This window comes from Malus sylvestris, chromosome 5 (assembly GCF_916048215.2).
Source record: "Malus sylvestris chromosome 5, drMalSylv7.2, whole genome shotgun sequence".
NCBI classification, from domain to species: Eukaryota; Viridiplantae; Streptophyta; class Magnoliopsida; order Rosales; family Rosaceae; genus Malus; species Malus sylvestris.
Genome location: NC_062264.1, coordinates 24,215,502 through 24,237,134, shown reverse-complemented (window position 1 = coordinate 24,237,134; position 21,633 = coordinate 24,215,502). Strand labels below are relative to the sequence as shown.

Here is a 21,633-nt window from a genome sequence, read left to right as displayed (position 1 = left end):
CTGTATGTTGGAACAGTGCTTTTCCTATTCGTCTTTAGTATATACTAGGGCTGGGCAAACGGGCCCTGGGCACGCGGGTAGGGGTGGGTATTGGCGGTTCGGGACGGGTACGGGGCGGTTCCATAATATTTTATGTACAAAACGGGACGGGGCGGGGCGGGTCCAAGTAAACAAAGGGGCGGGCCGGTTCCAATTTTCCAAAGTGACGGGCCTCCGGCCCGAACCGTATCACACACACACACACGCGCACTCAAATCTCTCACACACACACACACACTCAAGTCTCGCACACATCACATCTTTCTCGAATACTCCCGAGCCCTCCCCGAGTCCTCCATCTCGATCTCTCTTTCCCAGATTCGTCCCTCTCGATCTCTCTCTCCTAGAATCCTCCATCTCGATTCTCAGTCCCCTCTCCTTCGTCCTTCCCTCTTGATCTCTCTTTCCCAGAGTCCTCCCTCTCGATTCTCAGTCCCATCTCCCACTCGAGTCGAGTCCTCTTGTGAACACCACCATCGCCATCGTCTCCTGACACTTCTCCCAAATGTGACCACCCATCACCGCCGTCGAAAACAGCACCATCATCCTGCGATTCGAAATATCATGTCATCTTCTCTCAAATTAAGGTAATTTCTAGATTAGGGTTTTTGAATTATCTGGGTTTTTTAGTTCAGGGATTTAGGACTTTTGAATTAGGATTTTTGAAATTTCTAGGTTATGGGGAGTATTCGAATTTTTTATTTTCTGGGTTGGTGGGGAAATTGGATGAAGTTGCATAAATTTTGAATCTTTCAGTAAGCTGCATATGAAGATGAAGTTGGCAAGCTTGAGCTTTCAGTAATCTGCTAATCTTTCAGTAATTTAGAGTTTGGTTGAGATTTGTATGACCGACAATTTGATTTTGGTTGAGATTTGTTTATTTGTTCAAGCTTTGTCATTTTTTGTTTGTATTGTAAATTTGATTGCTCAAGCTTTGTCTTCTGAATTTAGTTTTCGATTGTAGAACAAGACTCAGTCTTACAAGGTGGAGTGCCGATTGGAAAAGCGCTACTCTTTCATATGCAGCAGCGGTGGAGGATGCAAGTTGTTAGGGTTTTTTCTATTGGGCTTGGTTTTGTTATCAGGTCAATACTTTTGTTGTTGTGTTTGTATGGGCCTCTCTTGTAAATGTAAATATGTGAGTTGTTGGTAATAAAAAAAGGAGTCCAATGTCAGACCCAAAAAAAAAAAAAAAAAAAAAAAGTAATTGGACCCGTGGACCCGTCCCGAACTGGCCTGTTTGAAACGGACCGGGTTAGGTCTGGTTCTCAAACTTAAAATCTCTCTACCCGACTCGGCCCGGCCCGTTACATTTTAAAACGGGTAGGTCCAGTTCCTTCGAATTTGGGCCCGGCCCGGCCCGTGCCCAGCCCTAGTATATACTAGTAATAGTGCCCGCAATTTGCTGCAGGTTTAAAAAACATAAAAAGCATGTGCATTCATATTAGGTGTATTATTTACAATTGTATTTATACACATAATAATTAGTACCTGAAAATTTTATTGACTGTCGCTTCACAATTTTTTTGTTTTGTTTGTGATGATGTACATGCTTCTCTGTTATGATTTGAAAAAATAGAAGCTGTCAGTACAAATAAATAAGAATGTTAAAGAAGTACGATTTTTATAATTGCTAAAGAAATTGAGTAATTTTTGCAGTTTTCACATAAATTTAATAAGATACTTCAAAGAAAACTGCAGGGTACCTATTATTTTGATCAGCAATCTTCTCCACTAGTAACACCGGATGATGGCATAAATTGTCATAACCTTCAAAAATAACAATTGGCAGAAACCTGTTTATATCGGAGATAAAATTTTAATGACATTCACAGGATTAAACCTGTTATTCTTGTTCTAGTATTATTGTAAAAATAAAAAATAAAAAAAAAACCAAAAGAAGAAGGATTGATTGCTTTCTTTGCAAATTGAATTTACGTACCATATGAGAGGTTAATCTAGCTTTGATCTAGATTTGAAGCACATGTTGAAGTTCTCAATGATTGAAGGTGATGGTATACAGTTAATTGACTCGTTTCGGATGAAGACAACTGTGAACATTTCTGAGCCAAAAGCTGTTGTGGAGTTTGTTAGAGAGTTAGACAATATATGTAAAAACTGGGAATTGTTCCAAGTGATGAACCATGGATATAAAGGAGTTTCATTTTATAGTGGAAAACAACAGAAAACAATAAAAGAAATTCTTTACAAATTCGTTTGAATTTCCTATACCATATGTTACTGGGTTTTCAATTTTACACACCAATGTACCTATCATATTTGCAGCACGAAACCAACATTTACATATAACAAAAGGTTGAGTTTCTACCTGCCAATTCAGAGGTCATACCTTTCTGCAAAAAGACCACTCTACGTTTCACCAATTTATTCCTTCTCACCACAAAAACTGAGCAAACACAAACCCACATTACAAAATTAACATTTAAAAGAAAATGGAGCTCGTCGTCTTCTTGGAAATTTAAGCACCAACAACAACAACAACAACAACAAAGCCTTTTCCCACTAAGTGGGGTCGGCTATATGAATCCTAGAACGCCATTGCGCTCGGTTTTGTGTCATGTCCTCCGTTAGATCCAAGTACTCTAAGTCTTTTCTTAGAGTCTCTTCCAAAGTTTTCCTAGGTCTTCCTCTACCCCTTCGGCCCTGAACCTCTGTCCCGTAGTCACATCTTCGAACCGGAGCGTCAGTCGGCCTTCTTTGCACATGTCCAAATCACCAGAGCCGATTTTCTCTCATCTTTCCTACAATTTCGGCTACTCCTACTGTACCTCGGATATCCTCATTCCCAATCTTATCCTTTCTCGTGTGCCCACACATCCCACGAAGCATCCTCATCTCCGCTACACCCATTTTGTTTACGTGTTGATGCTTCACCACCCAACATTCTCTGCCATACAACATCGCTGGCCTTATTGCCGTCTTATAAAATTTTCCCTTGAGCTTCAGTGGCCTACGACGGTCACACAACACGCCGGATGCACTCTTTCCATCCAGCTCGTATTCTATGGTTGAGATCTCCATCTAATTCTCCGTTCTCTTGCAAGATAGATCATAGGTAACGAAAACGGTCGCTTTTTGTGATCTTCGCTAGATTGCTCCGGTCATTAGTGTGGATAAGTATATAAATGGATAGAGATAGGAAAGCAAACACAAGATGTACGTGGTTCACCCAGATTGGCTACGTCCACGGAATAGAAGAGTTCTCATTAATTGTGAAGGGTTTACACAAGTACATAGGTTCAAGCTCTCCTTTAGTGAGTACGAGTGAATGATTTAGTACAAATGACATTAGGAAATATTGTGGGAGAATGATCTCGTAATCACGAAACTTCTAAGTATCGGAGTGTGGTGTCGTCTTGACTTGCCTTATCTGTCTCATAGGTAGATGTGGCATCTTCTCTGGAAGTACTCTTCCTCCATCCAGGGGTGGTATCTTTAACTGGTGGAGATGCACAAGGTAATGTATCAATTTCACTTGAAGCTTACTTGTAGTTTCAGGCTTGGTCAAGCGCGATACAAACCATGTAGTAGGAGTCCCCCAAGTCGCCGAGCTAGGGGGTCTGCTGAAAGAGGTGACAGACAAGGTAAGCAATCAGAGCTCCGACTGATTGTTCACCTTCTCCCCATCTTGCAGCAGCATGAAGGATAAAGAGAAGAAAAATGAGAAGAGATGATATGAGATACTTTTGCTTTTGAAGAAGTAACTTTCCACAGGCTTATTCTTGAACTGAGCTGGAGGGTTTTCTGGTTTCCTCCAGAGTATAAGGCCGACTGAAGAATTTGAGGGTCAAAACAAGTCCATCAAATCTAGAGTACGTTCCACCCTGCTGATATGGGATACTTTTGCTTTTGACAGAGTAATGGATGTATCGGCACGTGTGCTGTTACGCTTGTCTCCACATGCTTCCTTGTATCCTTCGCACTTGCCCTATCTGTTCCTCAAGCAGATGCGGAATCTTCCCTGGAAACATAAGATGTTGAAGATGAGTACTCGAGAGCAATGCCAGGTAAGTAATCAAGTAAGGGGTTCCAGGCAATCAGTTCCTGGCTGGAAGCTTGATTCCAAGTGCTGACTGATTGCTCTCTTTCTCCTTGTCTTGCAGGTAAAAACAAGGCCAAAAGAAAAAACAGGGAAAAAGCATGATATGGGATACTCTTGCTTTTAACCCTGATGATATGAGATATTCTTGCTCTAGTATAGCTTGTTTGCAGAGGTATTATCGGGGGGAAAGAAAGCTGAATATTTCGAAAGGCTTTGTTGGGAGTGCCCTCTCAGATATGATGAAGGGTTGAGCATTTTTGCAGGTCTGCCTGTCCGTTGGGGATGGAGGTCGACATATATAGGAGTCTCCCTAACAACAAGTAGTAATGCTATTCCTTTACCCTGCTTGGTCATAGCACGGTAGTGGGAGCTGCCAGTTTCACATGTTTTAACTCTGTCAGAGCACTTTGAAAAAGTGGTCTGTGGTATCTGGCTCTCGAGATTCGGAGAACGATGCCTCTTCGATTTTTGAGAAAGCAATCATGTTGGGGGTCTGACTCTCGAGATTCGGAGAGCAGTGTCTCTTCGATTTTTGAGGAAGTAATCATGTTGGGAGTCTGGCTCTCGAGATTCGGAGGGCGGTGCCTCTTCGATTTTGGAGCAAGCAATCTTGTTGGGAGTGTTGTCTCGAATGTGAGTAAAGGTTGGACATGTTTGCTAGTCTACCTTGCCACGAAGCACAAAGGTTGACACATAGGGACTTTCCAATTATCCAGCAATGGTACTGTTCCTTTACCCTCTCTTCGATTTTGAGAAAGTAGTCATGTTGGGAGTCTGGCTCTCGAGATTCGGAGGACGGTGCCTCTTCGATTTTGGAGCAAGCAATCTTGTTGGGACTGTTTTCTCGAATGTGAGTAAAGGTTGGGCATGTTTGCTAGTCTACCTTGCCACGAAGCACAGAGGTTGACACACAGGGACTTTCCAATTATCCAGCAGTGGTACTGTTCCTTTACCCTTGTGGGTAATAATATGGTAGCTAGACCTTCAAAATTTATGTGTCTAAACTTTGTTAGTGCTGTTTCTTTGCTATTCTTTTACCTTTCTTGGTCAGAGCGATGTAGTGGGAGCTGCAAGCTTCACGTGCTCAACTTTGGCAGAGAACTTTGGCAAAGTGATCTGTGGTACCCATGAGTTATTGTTGCGTGTGGGAAGTGGGTGATTGAACAGTAAGATTCATGTGCTTTCTACTTCACCAGAAGTCTTCGACAGAATGCCCATAATTTCTGCAAAGCTGAGTGTGCGTGTGACAGGTGCTGACAAGGCTAGAAAAGTAGGTGCCTCTTTGATTTCTGAGATCGGCCCTCGTGGTCTCTGAGCAGCCCAGCTTTTGAGAAAGCGAGCGCCTCTTCGATTGATTCGGAGAACGGTGCCTCACCGATTTTTGAGAAAGCAATCATGCTGGGGGTCTGGCTCTCGAGATTCGGGGAGCAGTGTCTCTTCGATTTTTGAGAAAGTAGTCATGTTGGGAGAGTGGCTCTCGAGATTCGGAGGGCGGTGCCTCTTCGATTTTGGAGCAAGCAATCTTGTTGGGAGTGTTTTCTCGAATGTGAGTAAAGGTTGGGCATGTTTGCTAGTCTACCTTGCCACGAAGCACAGAGGTTGACACATAGAGACTTTCCAATTATCCAGCAATGGTACTGTTCCTTTACCCTCTCTTCGATTTTTAAGAAAGTAGTCATGTTGGGAGTCTGGCTCTTTAGATTCGGAGGACGGTGCCTCTTCGATTTTGGAGCAAGCAATTTTATTGGGAGTGTTTTCTCGAATGTGAGTAAAGGTTGGGCATGTTTGCTAGTCTACCTTGCCACGAAGCACAGAGGTTGACATACATGGACTTTCCAATTATCCAGCAGTGGTACTGTTCCTTTACCCTTGTGGGTAATAATATGGTAGCTAGACCTTCAAAATTTATGGGTCTAAACTTTGTTAGTGCTGTTTCTTTGCTATTCTTTTACCCTTCTTGGTCAGAGCGATGTAGTGGGAGCTGCAAGCTTCACGTGCTCAACTTTGGCAGAGAACTTTGGCAAAGTTATCTGTGGTACCCATGAGCTATTGTTGCGTGTGGGAAGTGGGTGATTGAACAGTAAGATTCATGTGTTTTCTACTTCCCCAGAAGTCTTTGACAGAATGCCCATAATTTCCGCAAAGCTGAGTGTGCGTGTGACAGGTGCTGACAAGGCTGGAAAAGTAGGTGCCTCTTCGATTTCTGAGATCGGCCCTCGTGGTCTCTAGGGAGCCCAGCTTTTGAGAAAGCGAGCGCCTCTTCGATTTCTGAGATCGGCCTTCGTGGTCTTTGAGCAGCCCAACTTTTGAGAAAGCAAACGGCTCTTCGATTTCTGAGATCAACCCTCGTGATCTCTAAGCAGCCCAACTTTTGAGGAAGCAAACGCCTCTTCGATTTCTGAGCAGGCGCCTCTTTGATTTCTGAAGCTCCGTCGAGTGCAGATTTTTATAGGGGCTGGCATTAAGTTCCAAAGCACACTTGAATCTCCACCAGTAGAAGCTTCATTCTTGCACTTCTAAGATCTTGATTTGTCCGACCTCTTCTCTCTTCAACACCTTTGAAAATGTCTGGCCCCTCCGACCGTCGTTTTGACTTGAACCTTGTTGAAGAGGCAGCCCCGCCTTCTCCAGACAACATATGGCGCCCATCCTTCGTCTCCCCAACTGGTCATCTTACCGTTGGGGATTCCGTGATGAAGAATGATATGACCGCTGCGGTGGTGGCCAGGAACCTTCTCACTCCCAAAGATAACAGACTACTTTCCAAACGGTCTGATGAGTTAGCTGTTAAGGATTCGCTGGCTCTCAGTGTTCAGTGTGCAGGTTCTGTGTCTAATATGGCACAACGCCTATTTGCTCGAACCCGCCAAGTTGAATCATTGGCGGCTGAAGTGATGAGTCTCAAACAGGAGATTAGAGGGCTCAAGCATGAGAATAAACAGTTGCACCGGCTCGCACATGACTATGCTACAAACATGAAGAGGAAGCTTGACCAGATGAAGGAAACTGATGGTCAGGTTTTACTTGATCATCAGAGATTTGTGGGTTTGTTCCAAAGGCATTTATCGCCTTCGTCTTCTGGGGCTGTACCGCGTAATGAAGCTCCAAATGATCAACCTCTGATGCCTCCTCCTTCTAGGGTTCTGTCCAGTACTGAGGCTCCAAATGATCCCCCTCCGGTGCCTTCTCTTTCTGGGGCTCTACCGACTGCTGAGACTTCTCCTAAGCAACCTTTGTGAAGGCTCCCTCTTGTGTGTTTATTTTGACTCATGTATATGTACATATTTGTAGCTTATCGGGGATATCAATAAATAAGCTTTCCTTCATTTCAACGTATTGTGTTAAATACACCAAAGCCTTCTTCGCTAAGTTCTTTGAATTTTCTTTTGTTGAAGCTTGTATGTTGAAGCTTTCTGAGTGGAGCATGTAGGTTGGGGTAGTGTTCCCTTAATTTCCCGAGTGAGGAAAACTTCTTGGTTGGAGACTTGGAAAATCCAAGTCACTGAGTGGGATCGGCTATATGAATCTTAGAACGCCATTGTGCTCGATCCTGTGTCATGTCCTTCGTTAGATCCAAGTACTCTAAGTCTTTTCTTAGAGTCTCTTCCAAAGTTTTCCTAGGTCTTCCTCTACCCCTTCGGCCCTGAACCTCTGTCCCATAGTCGCATCTTCTAATCGGAGCGTCAGTAGGCCTTCTTTGCACATGTCCAAACCACCGTAACCGATTTTCTCTCATCTTTCCTTCAATTTCGGCTACTCCTACTTTACCCCGGATATCCTCATTCCTAATCTTATCCTTTCTCGTGTGCCCACACATCCAACGAAGCATCCTCATCTCCGCTACACCCATTTTGTGTACGTGTTCACCAATACATAAAATTGTCCATTAATTCTTAGTTCCTCTATGCATCACGGGATCATATCCTAACTTGCAATTGACGTTATAATTTGTGAATTTTATGTAAACGACCCGTAAGTTTATATCTTGACAGTTAAGACGTAAGAAAAGCTAAAATATATTTACTCTGATTGATCAAAATACTTAGTCTAATTCCCAAACTATGTAATGTACAACATGGTCATCTTTACACATTTATTATGGAACAAAGGTAAAACTTAAGGTACAAATTACACTAAGTATGGACATTGCAACCAAAAAAAGAAATAAAAAGAATGGACCATTTACTATCAAGTTAATATTGTTATCTCTTCTTACTGCAAAGATAATAAACAAAGTTTAAGTCCACTAATCTTAAGGCCAAATAAGAAATAATATCATAATTATAAAAAACTAAAACGGTTGACAAATAATTTGATCAAAGTGTACAGAAGATGATCTTACAAAGCCATACCCTTCGATCAATGATAATTTGATACAATGCCACGTGGGAATTCCTTAGCCCATCTACTGAAGACTAAATGTGTGAAAAAAATAGGCTGCAAAAGAAGAGTAAACCAAGCATAAGTTGAAAAAGAACATTTGGTCCCAAATGACCTGACTGTTAAAAGTAAATTGATAAGAACTTACCATGGGTACTGATAGAAGCAGAAGACTGTTCACAAAGATTTATCTATTACCAAAGAATTAGTGAAACACATGAGTAAAAACAAATTCCTATCTACCCAAGTCTTTATACAACTAAAAAAGTTGGGAACATTTAATCATCACCTGGAAGAAGAATTCATTTGGTGCTTTGATTCAAACCTGGCGGAAATCTTTGAGTCTTCTTATGATTTCAAACGTCTCCAAACCACCTGGTGTTTCAAAAAACATCAAGCCTAATAAATACTACTCACACAACAAAAATTAATAAATATAAAAACCGAAATTTGTTCGAATCAACACAAAAAACCAAAAACTTATAGGAGCTTCCTCAAATACGTGCAAAACTCTCTCTTACTTCTCAAAATCCAAATGAGTACTTAAGATATACAAAACTACATTTAAGTTAAGGCTATACTGCACTAAATGACATTCAAAAACACAATACACCAAAACAAATATGAATTCAACACCTAGAATGTGTAATATTCATATCTAAAATTTGAAACATAATTTTCTCCCTTAAAAACTTTGATCTACAAAACCCATTCACATTTTTCAACAACAAAACAATCGATTTAGGAAAGCAAATACAATACAACAAAAGAGTTGTTAAATTTAGCTCCATTTAGTATGGCCAAAAGCTTGAAAAACAGCTTAGAAGCACAATTCCAAATATTACCAAAAGCAAGCAACTTTGGGGTAAAGAGCCCACTTTCCCAAACAGAGCTTTAAGTTCATGCCACATGATTCGAATTAATTTATCACTAATCTAAGTTCTAAAATGGTAAAAGTGAGACCCTGAGAAGGTTTAGAGTAGCAGCAGATTGGTAATTCTCATCGGTCTCTGAAGATCTTGAGTACCATAGACTTAACCTCTTCCAAAAACTATACAAATATTTAAATAAAATATAACTACTCTCTCAATTTTGCTGAGAAATATCTACCACACCATTAAATATTCCTCAATTACCTCTAGCTTCACTATCTATGTTGTATAAAACTCGGCAATAAAAAAACCAGCCCAAAAACCCTAACAGACCTAAATAATTGACATATGTTTTCGCTCACCAAAAAGTTGCAATTTACTAAATTTCAGAATCCTTGACAAAACTGCAATCATGACCAGTGAAGACATGATCAACCCAGATGGGTCAACAACAAATTCGTGGGGACTTTGCAGTATGCATGAAGCGGAGGAAATTAAGTGCTTGGTGAGACAGAAAAAAACCAACCCCAACCCCAAATTAAGCAGATAAATCACTCAATAAAGCTTGATTACTGGGAAGAACGAGTCTCTGAAAAGGAAACTCACCACTGTTATCATTGAGCCTCAGCACAGAGGCCTTCAAACGCTGAAAAGAAAGCTCAAGAAAAATAATAAGCTACAGTTCCCTGACACTGAAAACTAAACAAAATTAAATAGCCACATGTAGAATCGGAGGCTATAAACAAAACCCAAAATAACATAAGAATAAAATCAAGAAAGTGGTAAATCTCACCAGGAACCTGTTGACCCTAGAAACTACAAAGCCTACGTGGCGCGCAGGCCGAGTAATTAATGAGCTAACTACGTCCTTCGGTGAATGCGGGGCGTGCCAACTCGTCGGCCGAGCTCGGCCGAGGAGTAAATTTGTTGGTGTTGCGTTGGGTCGCGTCACTGACTTCTGCGTCTTGCGATTGCGGCCGAGAAAGGAACACGTCTCGGCCTCTTGGGCTCACGAACCTGAAGACAAGGTTACTATTCTTACGAAGTTCAATATCAAATTCGGCTTTCAATGTGCCGAATGTAATAACGGTAACACCTCACTTCGCCGAGAAGGCTGATGAAATGACCTCGACCAATAAGGATTTAGAAACCCTTCTCGACCGAGACTTGGATAGGTAATCAATCGTTCTCGCCGCAGTGCTGTTGATGCCAACGGAAGATACTGCGAGACCGACTGACTCTACGGTGACAGAGCTATCTATGCCGACTTAAGATATCACCGGTTGCTTCCACAGTGCTGTTGATGCCAACGGAAGATGTGTCAGCGAAAAAGGAAAAAGAAAAATCACAAGTTGTGAGAATTTGCGCAGGGCAATTTTGTGTGTTGAATTGGAGACCTTTTCCGTTGCTGAATGTCTTGTATTTATAGTAGCAGAACACCGAGTCCGAATTCCAATCCTATTCGAACTAGGTTTCCTTCTCCGGATTACCTCGATCAGTCCTATCTCTGCTAGGACTACGAATCTAGTCTTTAACTGAGCCGGATTCGCCTTCTAGTTTACTGATCTCATCGAGAGTCCCTATTGTATTAGGACTCGACTTGCATTCTGATTTAACCGACCTAGGCTTGGAAGCCCATGAGCTGAACGCTCCATGATCCTTTCGCCGTACGGCTTCCCGGGCCGAGATTGATTCCTCCCTCGGCCCAAACTGTTATTTTGGGCCCAAACATTGCCCCCTCGCTTCTGAGGTCCTCGGCCTGAAACCTTCGGCCGAGTTTCGGCCTTGAAGAAGCGAATCTATCACTCAGAATCCTAATACCCGAGTTCCAAGGCGCATTTATTGAACACGATCGCACGATCTTGATCCTGCTAAACCACTCGCCACGTGGCATCCTCTAACATGGCCAATCCCCAATAATGACGTCTGAAGCGTGCGCCTGCCCGAACCGTCTTGCCATTATGACCACTATCTCAATCCGTGAGCCACTACCTCAGTCCGTGAGCCCACCTGTCATCGTGCAGGCGTCGAACCGTCTTTCGTCATTAACTTCGCCGTCACACGCGATCGTGCGCCCCCAAAACCTAAAACCGTCGGTCTTCTCAACCGCATTTCCCAAATGTTAATCATGATCAACGATTCCTCCGGTCGATTTTGCCCTTTGTTTTGAATTTCGAACGATTGCTCTTCCCTCCACAACCCTATAAATACCGAAATTCTCTCATTTGTACTTTACGCTTCCAAAATTTTCTGAAATCCCTTGCCATTGCTCTCTAGTGCATTCCTTTATTCCAAGTCTTCGTCTTCAAACCCCCAACCCAGAAAATCCTTTTACGCCGTGATTCTTTCTTATAATGGCGTCCTTCATCTCCAAGCTTTCCAAAGAATGTGACCAGCATCAGAAGATTCTTGATCGGAGCTCGATCAAGACTATACGGTTTGAAAACGACATGAGCACTCAGCACCAGATCCTGGGTCCTCTCTTCAAGGCTGCAATACCGCCGACCATCACCGGCCTTCTCCAGGAGCACTGCCTAACACCCTTGTTTCAAGGGTTTGAATGGTCGCAATGGGACGTGGCGAAACCTCAGGGCTCCTGGCCTTCGACGACCACAACCTGGGCAGCCTGGGTCGTTCGAATGGAACGGCTCTTCGACGATCAATGGAAGGCCCTCGGCATCTACGACGCCATCCTCCTCTCGTCCATGGATGTCGTCCTCGACAAGGAGCTTCTCCTAGCCACTCTGTGCTTCTGGTGTTCGGCCACCAACACAATGGTTCTTCCTCTTGGTCCCATTGGTCCCACCGTCCTGGATATCACCGCCATTCTGGGGACTTCGGCAACCGGGATCCCCGTCGACGCGACTCTCTTCCAAGTTTGAAGCTTGTTGTTTTCTTAAAAATGTTAGAGAAAATTCCGAAGGAAAAGACGGAATATATAACTTACGAAATAAACTTCTCTCTAAGATTGTAGGTGATGAAAATACAAATATTGACACTCCATCTATAGGATCAGAGCTTCTTAAAGAGAGGCTTAGTCGTACAAAGGTACTCATTGTTCTTGACGACGTGAATGATTCAAGGCAATTAGAACTTCTAGCTGGAGATGATCTTAAGTTTGGTGTCGGAAGTAGAATCATTATAACAACTCGAGATAGAAGCGTACTCAATGAAACGGTGGTTGATGACAAAATTTACGAGGTCAAGGGATTGAAACATAGTGACGCTCTTCAGCTCTTTCATTTGCATGCTCTGAAAAATAAGTCTCCTACGACAGTTTATACGGTGTTTTCAAGAAAGGTGATAGATTATATTCAAGGCATTCCATTGGCTCTTAAAACTTTGGGTGCCTTATTCCGTCGCTGCGATACAGAAGAAGACTGGGATGAAGAATTGAACAGATTGAAAAAATTTCCTAGCGAAAAAATTCAAAATGTGTTGAGACTTAGTTATGATGGATTAGAAGAAAATGAGAAGGAATGCTTTCTTGACATTGCATGCTTTCTGAAAGGGGAAGATGTTTATTATGCAAAAAGTATATTAGATATTCGGGGTTTCTTCGTGACGGGAATCCAAATTCTCATTGACAAGTCTCTCATATCAATTTCAGAGACGAATTGCTTAGAGATGCATGATTTGGTGCAAGAAATGGGCCGGACAATTGTTCAGGAACAATGCAGGGACGAGCCAGGAAAACGTAATAGGTTGTGGGCTGCTGATGATGTCTGTCAAGTACTGGAGAATGATACGGTGAGAACCAAAAATCATGAACTTTCTATGACGGAACCAAGGAAACTCATTTTGTATAAGCATTTGTCAACAAAAGTAGTTTTTCGTAATCTTTGTTGTACATTTATTCTCATTATACTATTTTCTCTTGATTTCCAGGGAACTTCAACGGTTCAATGCATATCCTTTGACACGTCTAACATTACACGGTTGGAATTATGTGGATCACCCTTCAAGAAGATGTCTAATTTAGGATTGTTGATGATTCATGATCCTCATCTAAGAGTCGTGTACAACTATAGCATTCAGTTTGGTACAGAATTGGTGAAATTCTTTAAAGTTCCTCGCTTTGGCAAGAGGTACAACAACATTCTGGACCTTTCTCAAGGTCTTCAGTCTCTTCCCAATTCTCTCAGGTATCTTTACTGGCTGGGATACCCGTTGAAATCTCTTCCATCAAATTTTTCTCCACAAAATCTTGTTGAGCTTCGAATGCCCGGCAGCTTTGTTGTGGCAAAACTTTGGAGTAAAAACCAGGTATATATATGCTTCCTCTTCTTGTTTATATGTTTTTTTATAGAAGTATATATATGCTAACTTTTGTTCTTTGTATAAACTATGGTGCCTCTGGAAACCTATTCGGCCGAAGTCAATAATGTTCTTCTTTCCATTTTTCTTAAATTTGTTACAGAATCTTGGGAACTTAAAAGTGATTGAACTAAGTTTTTGCACGCATCTGACTGAAGTTCCAGATCTCTCTCGCAGTAAAAGAATTGAGCATATAGTGCTTTATGGCTGTTTTAGATTGGTTCGAATTCCTTCTTATTTTAAAGATCTTGACAAGCTTAGGTGGCTGAATCTGGGAAACTGCAGAAGTCTAAAATTCTTACCAGAGCTACCAGTGCTATGTTATCTTGAAGCAAGTGGCTGCACTTCACTGAAGACAGTTTCAAGTTCAAGAAATTCACTCACACAAGCTTGGGATAAATATGAATTGTTTCGAGGGCGTTTTAACTTTGTTGATTGCCGAAACTTGGATGAAAATGCAAGGACTAATATAATGGCTGACACACAGTTAAGAATCATGCGAGTGGCAACTGGGCCATTGAAAACTCAGCAACATAAAGAAGAAGAAATTGTCATGGTCTCTCTCTCCCTCCCTCTCTCTCTCTCTCACCCACGCACGCACTAGCACACACTTTCATATCTCTTTTATGCAATTTTTTCACGTATTGAATAATTTATTTGATTTCCATGCATCGATGTTACAGGCAATGACTTCATCTATCCCTACCACTTGTCGGACTTTAGGTAGCACCGTCTCTGTTAGCACTGTATATCCAGGAAATGAAATCCCAAATTGGTTCTGCCATCAAAATGAAGGATCTGCGATAACTATCAAGCTTCCTCGAAATTGGTATTGTACAGATTTTTTGGGTTTTGCTCTATCTGTTGTTCTCCGTGGCAAGGTTGATTCTAAAGATCTGATGCTTGGATGCTCGTGCAATTTTAAAACTAATAGTGGTGAAAGCCATAAAGCCATTTATCCTTCCCATTATCCTTTTAATGAAGATGGGAGACGGTTTACTTATTTTCATTCCGGTACCATATTTGTGTGGTATGGTGCGTTTGCACTTGGAGAGGGAGCAAATTTAAATCGCTCCACTTCTTTTTACAAACTTGTCACTGAGTTCTGTTTTGAGTTCTACACTGTGTATGCCCACTTCAGCGTCCCATCAACGGTGAAAAAGTGTGGGATCAGCCTGCTGTATGCTCAGGATGCCGAGACCATCAAGTCGGGAGGAACTACAGGTTGGAGTAGCAAAAAAAAAAAAGTTGGAAATGAAAAATTAAGAATTTGAGCTCCTTATTGTTTGTATTCTCATCTTTTAAGCTGTTTGTAAGCCTTGTGGCCGAGGGATTCCTTGTATTAGTCTCTGTTGTTGTAACGCTTCGGCTCTCCAAGTAATTAATAAGAGGCGTTTTGATATAGTAGGTTCAATTTTGAATTTTTTATATCAAACGTCTATAGCTTTTGGCATTTTTTTTTGTTTTACCAATCGATATGATGAGTTTAGCAAGAAATACTAGTAGACCGTAATACTAATTGTTATGATTTTTAGGATTTTGATCAAACATTCTTTTATTAATTTTTAATATTTCATTTACTTAATTTATCATTTAATTCACAAATTAATATAAAAAAACTCCAAAAATCATGTAGCCTTATCTTATCTTCTCCTACAATAATTCGTTTCATAATAATCACTAACAAAAGTGCTCTGCGCGTTGCTGCGAGTGCTCAACATATTTTGATAATATATACATACAGAAAACATAAATTATTGAACCTAGATTTATAGAAATTGGCAGTGTTCATAGCCATCAAAAGATTGAGAGTGTTTAAGTGCTCACTGTTCAAAATGTTAGGAATGTCGGTACTACAAGATAGAGAATGCACAACGTAAAGTAGAAAATGGACACCAAAAATTTTATGTGGTTCGACAATTTATGCCTACGTCCACCAAACCAGGATCAATCTTCACTATATGGAAAATATGAGTACAACAAGAGTAGTCTTACCAAACCAAAAACAAGGCTTGATGGATACAAGAAAGTATGACACATACTTTCTATCACTCTAAACTTCACTCACACAATGTGTAGTGGAACACTCTCACTCTTGGAGTGGAACTCTAGCTTTGGATTTGATCATTTGCTACTCACTACTCTCTTGATTGGTTGGTTCATACAAATGGTGTGGATGCCTTCTCCTTTTATAGGCATGGATGGAACCTTGAAGAAGCATGGAAACATCATGCTAGAGATATCTAGATAATTCCACTACCTTCCTAAACTAGAATTATCCACACTAATCTTGTATGTTGATGGAATCTTCACAATTCTTCTAAACTCTTCCACCAACTTGAACTTTGCTAGAATTCTTTAACATGTGCATGGATCTTTCCATTTGCAACCAAGGAAGCTAGTACTTTCTAGCTTCTTCCATCAACTTGATAACATACTAGAATTGTCTAGCATGCTCTGGCCACCTCACTTGCTTACTAGAATAATCTAGAACATTCATCATGGGCTGGACCATATACCAATACAAAAGATAGAGATGCTTGGAAGCTAAATTTTTGTACATAAGTTCATAGTTATCAAAAGATTGGCAGCGTTCACTCTTTATTAGGCATTTTCAGATTGTGAGGGGAAGAGAAGACCCGTCCCATCTTCCAGCTTCAATACAACTGCTTGTGGCGAAGCATACCGGGAAGATGCCTTCCCTGAGGATTGTTTATAAGGATTCACAATTTCAATTTTAGTACAGAATTAGAAGATGTTATAAACATGTGAAAGTCATAATCTTTTGTTATTGGTGCTCATAATTTTTTTTTTCAAGTTTTAATTACCTTGCATTTGAGAAGAGTTTCGGAACTCTCTTCAATTTCTTTTGGTTTTGATTTGGCTTCAGGCTTAGCCTCCGTTGTCGCCATTGACAGAAGTGTTGGAAGCTAAACAGCTTCTGAAGTCGAGGGATCGAAGGCAGCAAGGAGCTCCGAGCATGGTTTCGGTCTGCATCGAAGAAGAAAGAAGAAAGGGTTTTAGCCTCCAACGGCTAGTTTTTTAGTTTAAATGTATGTGTGTGTAAGTGACAAGTGTACACTTCAGATTACATCACTTAAAACCCAAATGAAGGGCTAGGATTTAATCTAGAGTAGTACGGATGAAAGGGTTGTTTAAGTCTCTTGTCAATCACTCCCTTAAGGAAGTATGGATGTTGGCAATGCACCATACCCTACAAGATTTCCATTACTTAATGAACTTATGGCTGCTGCATTTTGCACAGCCTTGAAGCCGTCAATCACATCTCCAAGTTCTCTTCATTTTCTTCCATTCTAACCCTAAGAAACTAATCCAAACACTCAACTAAAAACAAACAAACTTTATCAAGAAGACGGGAAGTGGGCATGAATGGAGCTTGATATGATCTAATTATGAAAACATACACTAATCAAACATAAAATTTCAAGTGCATGAACGAATTTATACAAATAAGTTGAAAAGAATCACTTTTTATGTCGAAATTTGCCGACGCTGGGGTGAGTCAAAACGACGTTGCAGTCCGGGTGTAGGCCGACGACCAAGATTTCTCGATGGGTTTTCCATCCAGATGGGTTTGTAGTGGGGCTGCGGTTGGGATTTGTTGACGATGAAGCGGTGAGCGAGAGAGAAGCGGTGACTGTAAGAGAAATTGTGGAAATGGATTTCTTGGTTTGAGTTTTTTTGCAGTGATTGCGAGCTTGAGAGAGAGATGCGGTGAGCGAGGGAGGAGATGATTTGGTTGAGCTGTTTTTGGTTTCGGTTAGAAGTGAAGCAAAAAGGAAGCGGTTCAAACTGCAGAGGAAGCAGTGCAGTAAGAAACAGGATGAGAACGAATGAGGAGAGTGAGCCACGTATTCACTGGGCAACGCTTATCAAAGATGGGCAAACTGGTCAATTCACTGTGCAAGTGAGGTAAAGAAGAAGATTTGCTCAGTAAAAGGGGTAATTTCGCCACTTAGCTGTACGGTGGAACAGTGCTTTTCCCATTCGGCTTTAGTATATACTAGTAATAGTGCCCACACGTTGTGGGTTTAAAAAACGTAAAACATGTGCATTCATATTAGGTGTATTATAATTTAAAATTGTATTTATACACATAATAATTAGTACCTGAAAATTTTATTGATTGTCGCTTCACAATTTTTTTGTTTTATTTGTGATGATGTACATGCTTCTCTGTTATGATTTGAAAAAATAGAAGCTGTTAGTACAAATAAATAAGAATGTTAAAGAAGAACGATTTTATACTTGCTAAAGAAATTGAGTAATTTTTGCAGTTTTTAAATAAATTTAATAAGATACTTCAAAGAAAACTGCAAGGTACCTATTATTTTGATCAGCAATCTTCTCCAATAGTAACACCGGATGATGTCATAAATTGTCATAACCTTCAAAAATAACAATTGGCAAAAACCTTTTTATATCGGAGATAAAATTTTAATGACATTCAAAGGATTAAACCTGTTATTCTTGTTCTAGTATTATTGTTAAAAAAAAACAAAAACAAAAAAAACAAAAAACCAAAAGAAGAAGCATTGATTGCTTTCTTTGCAAATTGAATTTACGTACCATATGAGAGGTTAATCTAGCTTTGATCTAGATTTAAAAGAAAATGGAGCTCATCGTCTTCTTGGAAATTTAAGCACCAATACATAAAATTGTCCATTAATTCTTAGTTCCTCTATGCATCACGTGATCATATGCTAACTTGCAATTGACGTCATGATTTGTGAATTTTATGTAAACGACCCGTAAGTTTATATCTTGACAGTTTAAGACGTAAGAAAAGCTAAAATATATTTAATCTGATTGATCAAAATACTTAGTCTAATTCCCAAACTATGTAATGTACAACATGGTCATCTTTACACATTTATTATGGAACAAAGGTAAAACTTAAGGTACAAATTACACTAAGTATGGACATTGCAACCAAAAAAAGAAATAAAAAGAACGGACCATTTACTATCAAGTTAATATTGTTATCTCTTCTTACTGCAAAGATAATAAACAAAGTTTAAGTCCACTAATCTTAAGGCCAAATAAGAAATAATATCATAATTATAAAAAACTAAAACGGTTGACAAATAATTTGATCAAAGTGAACAGAAGATGATCTTACAAAGCCATACCCTTCGATCAATGATAATTTGATACAATGCCACGTGGGAATTCCTTAGCCCATCTACTGAAGACTAAATGTGTGAAAAAAATAGGCTGCAAAAGAAGAGTAAACCAAGCATAAGTTGAAAAAGAACATTTGGTCCCAAATGACCTGACTGTTAAAAGTAAATTGATAAGAACTTACCATGGGTACTGATAGAAGCAGAAGACTGTTCACAAAGATTTATCTATTACCAAAGAATTAGTGAAACACATGAGTAAAAACAAATTCCTATCTACCCAAGTCTTTATACAACTAAAAAAGTTGGGAACATTTAATCATCAGCTGGAAGAAGAATTCATTTGGTGCTTTGATTCAAACCTGGCTGAAATCTTCGAGTCTTCTTATGATTTCAAACGTCTCCAAACCACCTGGTGTTTCAAAAAACATCAAGCCTAATAAATACTACTCACACAACAAAAATTAATAAATATAAAAACCGAAATTTGTTCGAATCAACACAAAAAACCAAAAACTTATAGGAGCTTCCTTATTATGAGAATCTCAAACTCTAGCCATTTCAAAAAACTTCTTAGCATTTCCTCAAATAGTTGCTAAACTCTCTCTTACTGCTCAAAATCCAAATGAGTACTTAAGATATACAAAACTACATTTAAGTTAAGGCTATACTGCACTAAATGACATTCAAAACCACAATACACCAAAACAAAGATGAATTCAACACCTAGAATGTGTAATATTCATATCTAAAATTTGAAACATAATTTTCGCCCTTAAAAACTTTGATCTACAAAACCCATTCACATTTTTCAACAAAAAAACAATCGATTTAGGAAAGCAAATACAATGCAACAAAAAAGTTCGATTTAGCTCCATTTAGTATGGCCAAAAGCTTGAAAAACAACTTAGAAGCACAATTCCAAAAATTACCAAAAGCAAGCAACTTTGGGCTAAAGAGCCCACTTTACCTAACAGAGCTTTAAGTTCATGCCACATGATTCGAATTAATTTATCACTAACCTAACTGCCACCAAAACAACCCTTGTGTATTAAGCATACAAATTGGCGACTAAGCTTAAAAACAACCCTTGTGTATTAAGCAGAACTTGAACTCACTTGACATGGCAACCTCTAATGCAAGGTATAGAGTAGAAAAGCAAATGCATTGACAAACAGAAAACCAACAATTTAACTTGCACTGCAAATAAATATTAGTAAAGTTATAGAACTCACTGGTAGCATTACATATACCAATAAAAAACCTAAATACCAGTGTTTGGGAAGGTAGTTTATTTGAACTATCAGGAGTATCTGGTGTATGTACAGAGTAGACGGTTCTCACAAAATTCAGGGCTTGAAAAATAAAATAACAAAAATTCAAAAGAAATCACTACTACTAAAAGTTCCAACATTTCTTGATGACTATTTAATAAAGGATCAAACAATCATGCCATTGAACAAATTTGAGGAAACAAGATTATATATAAGGACTAACGGACATGTGTTTTACAAAGTTGAATGTAGTTTTGTGGTTAGAGAAGGAATGTTACCTTTGAACTTTTGCCAATTCTTTCACCTTGCATATCATGTCCTTTTATTGATTGTAAGGGTTGAGGGGATCTCAGCTTCTTCAAAATAAGGCCCCTCTTATCACCTGTGGTTCTATTTTAAATATCTTTAAGAACCAATCGGCCATGGTTTGCAAGCCAGGACTGAACTCAGAAAAATTTGATTCCTAGTAACATTGACTTAAATTTGTGGTAGAAGGACTGGAATTTTCTCTTCCTTTTTTATTAGAGATAAAAGAGACAGAGACTTCATTTAGATATAATAATGATTTAAAAGAATGAATTCATATTTTGACAATAAGCACAGATTTGCTTCTAACATAAAGATATAATCCACGAAATGAGCAAATGTAATGTAATAACTGAAACTAAAATGACTATGTACAATGAATCATTCGAAATCCATGTAATCCTTCAACCACATGAACCAAAATCCCAGAAATTTCACTATGAAACTGAAGCTTAATAAACATATGTGCACCTATAGCTATTGGCTCATAAGAATTTCCTTGAAACGGTGTGAATTGAGTTTAGTATCATAACCTATAATTGAATAGAACAGTCTGCAAGTATCAAACAGAAACAGGAATCCAAATGACCAAAAAGATAAATGCAGTGATAAATAAAGTTAATACCTATTCATATTCCCCTTGCACTGGCTGTAAAGATCAATCAAATCCTTCTTCTTGAAATCATATCCCTTCTAGTTTGCTTTGAACACTTCGATATCAGCTTCAGTGACCTGCACCGGCCCTCGCTGTGGCATGGGTCGGTGGAAGATCTTGCCTTTTTATCTAAGTTTCAACTTTTTGTTCATTTTGCTGCCTTTACCCCTTGCTATCTTGTCCCGATTTACATGTTCTTCAGACCTCACGGGCGTCCATCTTCCTCGACCAATTTCGTTCTAGTCTGCAGTCAGTTTTCAACGCAATTTGTTGGCATCATTCGAGAGGGTGCGTAGAGTTCTGGTGGTCACGCCGGCTCAGGTGTTTACAACACCACCTCCTTCTCTTTGTCTACCTTTGTTGACAGTGTTGTTCGTGGTAAATCCATAGGCTTTTTTCAATTTCTAGCTGCGATTGGCACGTCGATCGTGGCTGGATGATGAGATTTTCCTCCATTTAATCTCCATGGTGCTGCTTAGTAGGATTTTTGGTGTCTGCTGGGGAAATCGATTCGGATTGATTGGGAAATACCATTGCAGTGGTGGTAGAAGGAATCCAGAATTTTCTTTTGTTCTGTGTCTAG

The 21,633-nt window shown here is 39.8% G+C and overlaps 2 protein-coding genes across 49 annotated transcripts in view; one reads left to right on the top strand and one right to left on the bottom strand.

Moving 5' to 3' along the window:
* Window positions 1-21,630, bottom strand: part of LOC126621711 (cycloartenol synthase-like) — a 99,624-nt gene extending 77,994 nt beyond the window's left edge. For 2 of the 32 annotated variants that reach the window (XR_007623158.1, XR_007623159.1), the window contains exons 1-2: window positions 21,021-21,628; window positions 20,368-20,602 (exon numbers count right to left, since the gene is read on the bottom strand). The gene's annotated coding sequence lies outside the window, so the exon portion shown is untranslated. Of the gene's footprint in view, window positions 1-190; window positions 587-1,530; window positions 1,597-1,745; window positions 1,810-2,988; window positions 8,318-8,367; window positions 8,540-8,630; window positions 8,674-8,771; window positions 8,858-9,960; window positions 10,171-16,644; window positions 16,663-17,802; window positions 17,869-18,016; window positions 18,081-18,501; window positions 18,910-19,000; window positions 19,228-20,367; window positions 20,603-20,866 lie in introns of those variants that run through there. The other 30 variants (XR_007623162.1, XR_007623165.1, XR_007623155.1 and 27 more) reach the window with 29 other exon arrangements.
* The window catches only part of LOC126621688 (disease resistance-like protein DSC1), a 65,199-nt gene that overhangs the window by 39,028 nt on the left and 4,538 nt on the right, over window positions 1-21,633 (top strand). Inside the window, exon 5 of one of the 17 annotated variants that reach the window (XM_050290222.1) lies at window positions 12,329-12,402. The exons of the other annotated variants lie outside the window; for them this stretch is intronic. Coding sequence (XP_050146179.1) covers window positions 12,329-12,402 — 74 coding nt within the window. The remainder of the gene's footprint in view (window positions 1-12,328; window positions 12,403-21,633) is intronic. 17 annotated transcript variants of the gene reach the window in all.